This window comes from Drosophila obscura, unplaced genomic scaffold, assembly GCF_018151105.1.
Source record: "Drosophila obscura isolate BZ-5 IFL unplaced genomic scaffold, ASM1815110v1 contig_150, whole genome shotgun sequence".
NCBI lineage: Eukaryota > Metazoa > Arthropoda > Insecta > Diptera > Drosophilidae > Drosophila > Drosophila obscura.
Window position 1 is genome coordinate 710,674 of NW_024542736.1, and position 9,315 is coordinate 719,988.

Genomic DNA, 9,315 nt, shown 5'->3' on the forward strand with positions numbered 1-9,315 from the left:
AGCAGCATTCAGCAAGGGGCCAGGGGATCCAGGGGATCCCGACAATTTCAAGGGAGAGCCATTTCTGATTCATTAGCCCTAAAAGCTTTCGGACAGGAAACACACACTGGGAATTGTTCAAATGTAGCCGCTAACAAATTTGGTTTGCCTTAAAAACAAACAATGGAGAACATCAAACCCATCCAACTTCAAATAATCATCAGCGCTAATTTGCTTTAATTTATTTATTGTTCAAGGGCTCAGATATGTCGATGATATAACGCCAGGCTGCTATCTAATCTGATTCTACAACGTGTTCAGTGTGTTGACAAGAAGGGCGCCCACAAAAATGCAATAACTCTCGTCATTTAATTACTTATTCTTCTGCGCTTGTTTGACACTGATCGTTTGTGTAATTATCTATTAGAATGGCATATAAAATTAAAAAAACATTGCCTTTGGGTAGTCCAGTCCAGCTCTGGGCATTTTATGTATTATTCACACGCCTTATCTAATCGTTCCTAATTGTACCCCCATCGATAAGAAGATGTCCGGTTTAAAAGGAAGCCTCGAGTTGCAACAAAAAATGATTACGACTTGCATATAATACAGATAAATATTCCAGCTAATGATTGCTCCAATTATTCCCTCAATAATCCTTAGTATTTTATCTTGGATATGGAACGGAAGTGATAGATTCCATAAATTTAAATTCAAGGCTAAATGGAATTATTCCCCACACTATATGCTAGCGTAGATCCACTCTATAAATTGTCATATGTGTATAGCGATGGGGGAGCGCGCTGAGTGTGGTTCCATCTATGGGGACTGCGACTGCATTCGCCTTCTTTCCCCCAGAGCACACGTGTAAGTAGTTTTCAACGCAACCCGCTGCTTATTTTATGCATGGGACTAATTAAAAATGGCACTTTAATGCAAATGCAGCCCCACCTTTTCTAGACGCGTTGCCATCTAAGCACAGAGTCACACACATGCATATATGTATATGTACATATATATACCCGATATGCCATATATGTATGCCCTTATTCAACGGGTGTGTGTGTGTGTGAATATTCTTATTTATATGCAGAAAAACCAGCGAAAGACAAAACGTTTCGCAAGGCGACTGTAAAAGTTGGAGGCCCCCAAAGAAATTGGCACGAGCTGCGCACACGTCTCCTTTGGCTCGAGAGATCTGGTCGGGTTGACTCCGTGCTCTGGGGCCGGGGTACAGTTTCTGGCACACAGCATTTTATGAGCACTCCACTCACACACACACACACACACACATGGCATGGCATGGGATGGCGTATGGATCGAATGGATCGTTGTTGGTGTCGGGAGTTGGAGTTGGGGAGGGAGTCGCGAAATGCGATTTGCGATTTGCGAGGGGGAACTCGTTTTGTGGGCTGCTGGGTGCGCGTAGGCGCTCGCCGCACACGCCCAGTCGGAGGCTGCGGACTACAAACTGAAGTCAACAACAACAAGCAAAAAGGAAATCTGTTTCGATTGTGGATCGAGGCATCAAATACACTTTTAAGTGTATATGGAAATACAAATAAAAGTAAAGCGTTGAATTCAACTTTTAAATGATTTAAATGATTAAATTAATAATTAAATTTAAATGAAAATATATTAATGTATATTTTTATCACATAAATGCGCTACAAAGTGCTTATCAAATGCTAGTGTACCCTGCGGCAAAGGGTAGATGCAACAACATCAGCGCGCGCGCGTGTGCGACGTGCCAACATCTGGAGATGGATCCTGTTTTGTGTGGTGGCAGGCAAAAAGCTGTGCTGTGCCCGGTAGCCGAGGGTCCAGGTAGTACCTTTTGTGGGACTGTGACTGGGCCGAGGCGCAAGATAATCGATGTATACTAATTATTTGCTTTGGCTGCAACTGTTTGTCATGCTCCGCTCAGCGGCTGAGGCTCAGGCTGAGACTTAGACTGGGGGCTGGGGCTGTGATGGAAGATGGCTGCTGTACATCTGTGGAGCAAGAGCAAGAGTACAGCAAAAACAAAAAGCCAAAGCCAAAGCTCAGCCCGACCGGTAGCAAACACCAAAGAACAGAACAGAACAGACTCGAACAGAGTCGAACAGACTGTGGACTGATGGGACTCAAGGCCGGACAAACGCACAGATGCGAGTCGCACCCGAGTGGACAACGGAGAGGGTTGAGCAAATATATCGCCGTCAGCTAAAATAATGGTCATCGACAGCAGCAGAAGAAGCAGCAGAGCAGCAGAGCAGCAGCATCAGAAGTTGTTGTCTTGGGCAAGGTTGCGGACTGAAAGATTCTGGGGTCTGGGTATGGGAGACCACTCTACTCTCCACACCACTCCATGCCACTCCACTCCACTGCATACGGTAGTCAAGTTTAGACACCTTAAGTACACAGGAAAGCGTCATTTATGCGCTCGTTTTCAAAAACGACAACCACTAGGCGTGGCATGACGGGTAGTTCGGTGGGGGGGCGGGTAGGGAGTTTAAGATGCTGCTCCAGGGTTGATTGCACTATTAATTACATGGCTCAACCAAATTATAGATATCCGAATAGCAGCCGAACAGATTGGGAGCACCAGCAGCTACTGATGTTCGATATTACAGATGCTGATGCTGATGCACTGCAGCAAGGTCAAAGCTTGGGTTGACTAATGCTGGTTGCGTTGCATCGATCGATTTCAATCAACACTGCAGCAAGAACCAACAACAACAACAACAACAACAACCAACAAGTTTGCGATTCAAACAACAAAAAAGTACAGTCCACAAAGATCAACAGCAGAGCGGAGCAGCGGCAGCGGCAGCGCAGAAGTAAAACAGCAAAGTGGGCAGAGCAAAGGCAGCAAGAGAGTAAGGTGGGCAGAGAGGACAGGTAGTGAGAGAGAGCGAGCGGGTGGCAGAGGTAGATGTGATACGGAGTGGAGTGGGAGAGCGGGACGTGTACGTCAAGTTTTCGTTGGCTTTGGCTACAGCTTTTGATTTGCCCGAGAGAGACGTGTGGCAACCTCGGAACAGGTTTTTTGATTTCAGATTTTGGAGCCCCACTGCTGCTGCCGCTGCCTCTGCTGCTGCTGCTTGCAAAAAGTTCAACAACTGCGAAAACCTAGATGTTGTTGATCTCGTGCTGCTTTGGCTGCTGTTAATGTTGCTGCCGAGTCGAATGCAAAGACAAGTAGCCGGGGAGAGAGACAACGACAAACGAGCGGAGCCGTTGCGTAAATTACAAGCACGAATAAAAGAAAAACACGCAGCAGCAGCAACTGCAAATCAATATTCTTTTTATGATCGAGAGTGTAGTCTCGACGTCGACCTCAATTATGACGACTTGTTGTTTGCTTTCCTGCTCTGCTGCTCTGCTGCTCTCATCAAAGTTCGCTCTCTCGCGTTCTACTTGGGCCGTTATTCTCTCTTTTTCTAACGCTGTTTGTGTGGATTCCATTCGCCATAAAGTGCGTTAATTTGTGGGAAAGTGGGTCAAACATTCGGTTCATCGAACACACAAATAACAAAATAACAGATCGTCTCAGCGGGGCTAGGTCGCGGGGCGGAGAGCGATGTGTGCGTGCTGGATTGTTGGATCGTTTCGGTTCGGGCCTTTTGGCCAGTGGTCCCCGTAAAAGGCCAAAGCATATGACGCATTGTATCGCATATTTTTTGGATACGCCACCGATCGATGCCACCGATGTGTGTATGATAGGGTGTCCCGCTGCTCGGTCATGCGTCAGTTTATCGCAACTGTGTCGCAATGCAACATATAATGTGCATGCGATAGATAAGATAGAGGATACTAATGTTGCCCGGGGCGGGGTTCTTGACCTCTTTTCTTGTACTCGCATAAACGAATGTTCCAGTTGCGAGCGAAGCAATAATTTAGATATATTCGTGTCAAGGATGCAAATGTTCTCCTCTTCGGTGTTCACTCTCGTGGGAGTTGAATTTGCAACTAGCCAATCAATCAATTGCCAGTCACCCTACAAACGTTGGATCATTTCAGTTGGGAAATATCAATCTAGCGTTTATTATTTTCCAAATGTTAGTGCAGGGTATCAAACAAATCGTTAACGTTTAATTGCTTTGTGGCAACTTGTTTTGGGGCTTTAGGTTTTTAGGCCAAAACGGGTATTTGGCATTTTTTCTGTGTGTTGGTATGGGCCGGGGCCGGGGCCGGAGCGCCGGGGTCACACCTCCTCCAACAAAATCCACAGATGTTTTTCTTTTGCTCTGTGCATTGTCTGTCTGTCTGTCGCCCACTTAATTTACTATGCACATTCTGATCATACATATGTAGTCCCACGACAACAACACAATCATGAAATTTCACGTTCTCATTCTCAGCAGCAGCTGGAGGGGATGGTGGGATCGGATCTCTGTCTGGACTGTGCTGTGCCTCTCGCTTTGCTCTACAAATTAAGTTCAAACAGCATTTGGGCACGCTTGTTTATTGAGTGCTCCCCACCCCCTGCCGCTCTCGACACCATTCCATTCTGCTCTCGTACCCAAGTATGACAAATGAAGTTGTTTGTTGTGTGTCACGTTTATGAGCGCACCTTGCCTCCCCACTCCCCCCCCACCACACTCGCACGTTTGTGTTGATTTGTGATTGTGGTTTCTATTTTGCTTCTGCCGTTTCGTAAGTGAAAGTAATATGTGGAACATGACGTAGCAGCGCGCTGCTCGCACGGTTGCTGTTTGGCGTCTGGCTGCGGCTTCTGTGGATTGCAAAGGTCACACAGCGTTTGTGTTCGCCGCCAGCGCCGCCGCCGCCATGCGTTGCAGCTGATAAGCTCACAGGCCGCCTTAGACTTGCCTCCAAATTTAATAAAATGGGAAAAAAATACCCTTTGAAAGGGAAGTTACGTTACTTTTGTGGAGCAGAATAAAGAGTAGAAAAGATAGAGCAAAAAAATATAGTCGCGGGTTTTACTAGTGGTAAAAATTTACCTTAACGAAGGACCTGGAACAGTGACCGACCGGAATGTATGCCAGGATTATTATTTTGATTTTTTGTTAAAAGATTTTATCAGTTTGGCTTTTTTGTAATATTTTTGTTTGCCTCGCCCGAAACTCCTTTAGGGTATTAGAATCTTCGTCACTTGCATCTATCTCACACATCTCACATTCTTGTAATGTGTGTGCAATGAACGTTGACTGCGTCGCTAGTTACATGTGTATACAGTAGCCCCAACAACAACAACACCGCCACCGCCACCACAACAAAGGGGGCGGCATCTTTCAACTTGCGGCATCTCGGCTATGTGGCAGCCAGGCCCAATCCCAGACCACAGGCCCCAAAGCCAAAGCTAAAACACCAACTCCCATTGAAATTGCAATCCCAGAGCTATGGGGGAGCTGCCTAACTAATTACATTGCAAAATACTTGAAATGCGCCAAATGGCAGGAAATCAGCGAAACGGGAATGGGAATGGGTCTGGGTCTGCCATCTGGCCCTGGAATGGGTGGGGTGTGTGGGGTCTGAGTCTGGGATCTGGGATCTGGGATCTGATCTACCTCACTGCTGGCCGCCGGAAATATGCATGGCTTGGCCAGGTTTTGGCCAGCTACAAATGAGCGCAACAAAAAAAAGGTAGTAACAACAGTGCAAAAATTTGAATGTTCTCTCGTCAGTGTCAGGGATTTCGGACTGGGAGATCCCCTGCTCCGATGCTACCCATCCCACTGCCCCTCAACGCTCCGTGTGCAGCGGAGCAGAGAGTAGAAAAAAACAAAAATTAATTCAGTTGCAGGCCAAAAGCGCGTATTTTTGCCGTTTTGTTTGCTTTGTTTTCAGCCACAGGTCGTCGTCAGATCGGTTGGGATCCAGGGGCTCCGGCTTCGGCTTCGGGTTCGGGTTCAGATGCCGCCGCTCCTACTATAACCTCTCTGCTCTCTCTCTCTCTATCTTTCATTTATACGGAAACATAGTACATATATAATAGGCGTGACAAGCGCGTTACGCTCCGCTGACGCCCAAAAATAATCAAAGACAAAGACTCTGCCTTTGAGTCTGAATCAACTGGCGACCCTGGACAATGACGATGTTGATCAAGTTGGATAGGTAAAAAGAGTGTGGGGGAGTTGGGTGGGGAGATACTTATGATAATTACACCGTGTCTCGGTCTCAGTCGCAGTCTCGGAAATTTCACATTTTTGTACATTTTTGTAGCTCATTTTCATTTCTTTTTTTTATTTGGTTTTGCTCTTTCTTTTGGTTCTTAACGAGCTCATCCTCAAAGCACTCCCAAAAATTGTATCAGAACTTTTGTGGTACGAGAGATATAATGAACGATAATGAACTCGGTAGCTGAAGGTGAACCCAGGTAATGGAGCAGCGCTACCACTCAGGGGAAGAGAAGAGCAAGCAGTAAGAGGATGATATTTTTACTCATTGAACTGCTTGCGTACCTCATCGGATGCCTCGAAACCGCCCGTAATGCCAAACTGTATCAGTATAAACAGATACGATATCGTGGCAGATAGAATTAGCAATATAAACTCGTTGTTCAGATGAAAGAAGCCCAAAACTTTGATCTCCAGTCGCTGCGTTTGCATTTGGCTGAGAAATATTTCCACCTAACGGGTGGGGCGAATTAAGGACATAAATTGCTTGCCACAAAACCAAACGTAACACTCACACTCTTATCCCAACGCTGATCCATATCGGTGCAGACAATATCGAGGGGCAGCCTATTGGGCTTCTGCGACTCCCGGACAGCGTAGTCCGCGCACATGATCAGCAGAATGAGATTGAGAAGCTTAATGGTGGCCACTGCCAGCGAGACCAGAGCCAGCTCATTCGCGTTCAGATACGACAGAATGCACTGGTAGAGCATCAGGCAGATGCTGATGAAGTTGTAGTACACATAGAAGAGGATCTGCCACTGCAGCATGCGGCGAAAGGCGATCGTCACCTCGTACAGCTCACTGTAGATGGCGGCACGCTCGTCCAGCTCGTCGGCATAGTCGCAAAGGAGTCGCATCCGCTGGTAGTTGCTCAGCCGGACGGCCGTATCCTGGCACTCTATGATCTGCATGCGCTGCAACATTAGCTGGATATTGGAGGCCATGTGCTCGTACAGAATGCCGGAGACCAGGAAGCCCATGAAGCAGGCATCGAGCACAAAGAGGGTGCCCAGCCACATGTAGATGCCCACGATGACGGCCACGCTGCGGCCAACGTCGGCAAAGTGTTCCGCCTTTAGCAGCGGCGGCAGCTCGTGCACGCAGCCACCAATTGTCAGCAGCGATTTGAGCAGGAAATACACAATGAACTTCATGGGAAAGAGCTGACTAACGCCAGTCACCGCACAGATGCGGCGATACAGCGCCAAGTAGCGATTGAGCACCGTGCGGAACTTGTCCTCGCCCTTGGCCTGAATGATGAAGGAAAGCACTGCCAGAATGGACACCGACAGGGACTGCAATGAGACAAATAGATCCGCATAGCTTTCCGGCTGGCTGGTGATCTGGTGCGCGGATAGTTGTGGCCAGACACCCGCATAGGTCAGTATCACCAGGATGCGCCAGACAGTCTCCAGGATCCTGTTTCTGCTGCCACTCTTTGACAGCTTCAGCTGCAATTCTTCGCGATCCAGGCGAAAGGAGATGAGCGACAGCAGTCGAGCCACCCGATACAGTGCCACCATAATGCCCCGCGACCAGGCCTCCACCTGCACTCCATCGCTTCGATTCTGCTGACTGTACTTGGCCATATCCAGGCCCCAACTGACACTGAAACTGAACTGAGGCCGAACTGGATTGGATGGCACTGGAGCTTGGCTAATGACATGTCCTGGCCGGGGCGATAAGAGCTGCGCTCCGCTTCGGTTCGGTTCGGTTTGGTCCTCAGTCGATGTGTGTGTGTTTTGCTGTTGATTTTATTAATTGAATGTGTAGATATCGGCAATTGGCATTCACGCTTCGCTGAGTGCCTCGCTGACTGATTGGCCCAGGGCTCAGGGCTCAGGGCCCAGGGCCAAAGCAACGGCAACGGGGCCCTCTGTGTGCAACAACAATAATAATCGGGCAACGATGATGATGGACAGGCCAGCCCCACCCAGCACCAGACTCATACCCAGATTCAGATCCAGATCCACTTGGGCTTTGACAGTGCCCTCCTGTGCCCATGGGCCACGGCACATTGGAACAGATGTTGCTCAAGAAACAAACCCAAACGAGTGAACAAAAAAAATGGGCGTAAATTGATATTTATGCCCATCCACGATGAAGTCGTTTTGGGCAGAGCAAACACAACAACAACCACAAAAACCAATCGAAAATTCCAATCGAATATTTTTTTGTAATGAGGTGAAATGTATTTATAAAGTTTGTACGCAGTTTTCCAACAATTTTTGTAATTTGTTCTCTCCTCTGATTTCGGTTGGCGTTCTATAAATGGATTATCATTTGTAAAACAAAACAAAAAAAATTTAAGAACATATTTCACTTCCAATAATGGGTTTTTCTTTGGTAATGAATTTACATACATATGTATTGTATGTATATGTGTGCGTTTGTGTGTATGATGTTTCCACGCCCCCTGTTTCTTTTTCAGGGAATTTTGGAAGAGTTCATTGCCCCGCACGAAGAGAGTTTTTCAATTCACATTTGAATTTGGATTATAATCCAATTAATATCAGAAACGGAAACTTACAAAATTTTTAAATAATCTTTTTGATTTCTTTCTTTTGATTCCTTTTAAATCAAGACACTCGCAGCTTTTCTTTTTCGTAAGCTCTTGGCAGCCACATGGAGCCACCAATTTTGCACCTGCTGCCATGTTTCACGAGCATTAAACTGCTCAAAAAAAAACGCATCTTAGTGATCTCAGTGATCACTATAAATAGAAGCTTGTGTGACTATTTCGAGCTCTTAGCGGTGGCTGTTGATTGCCACAAACGGATTGGGTGTCTCCTGTGGTGCAAATAGTTTCAGTTCTCCACATTTTAGCTCCAATGTGCGATACATTTGATTTTCGCTTACGCTTCAGTGCGAATTTCATTTCAATATCAATCCACTCGTGAACCATTAGCAAGGCGTTGACTCTTTTGCCTCTTCCTGATGCTGTTTGTGATGGCGGTGGGGCGGGGGGAAGTAGGAAGAGTCTGGAGTAGGAGTTGGTGTAGTTTCAGTCCTCGTGCCCCATTCCCATTCCAATTCCCACACCCATAACCACCGCCCCACTCCGATTGCAAGTTGCCAAACACGTTTCCCTGGCATTAGAATAGCTCCACTTGGTTCAACGAACTTGCAACTTGCGACTGCCAGCGACTGCTGCCAGCCGATCCAGCCACCATATACAGCTGGAGCCATGAGAAGGAAGTGCCTG

General features: G+C 47.0%; 1 protein-coding gene across 1 annotated transcript; it reads right to left on the bottom strand.

Annotated features, from left to right (window-relative positions):
- Positions 1 to 6,189: 6,189 nt before the first annotated feature.
- On the bottom strand, positions 6,190 to 7,699 carry LOC111073251 (gustatory receptor for bitter taste 93a). The gene is made up of 2 exons (XM_022365475.2): positions 6,623 to 7,699; positions 6,190 to 6,560 (listed from the first exon to the last, which is right to left on the bottom strand). Exons 1-2 carry the CDS (start codon positions 7,697 to 7,699, stop codon positions 6,369 to 6,371), a joined length of 1,269 nt encoding a protein of 422 aa, XP_022221167.2. The 3' UTR covers positions 6,190 to 6,368.
- Positions 7,700 to 9,315: the final 1,616 nt, after the last annotated feature.

What these genes read in the sequence shown, in the direction of transcription:
- LOC111073251 (XM_022365475.2), bottom strand. Translation starts at nt 7,699, where the DNA reads ATGGCCAAGTACAGTCAGCAGAATCGAAGCGATGGAGTGCAGGTGGAG. An exon ending in ATCAGCGTTGGGATAAGAGT is followed by an intron (nt 6,561 to 6,622) that starts GTGAGTGTTACG and finishes CCCACCCGTTAG; the next exon opens with GTGGAAATATTTCTCAGCCA.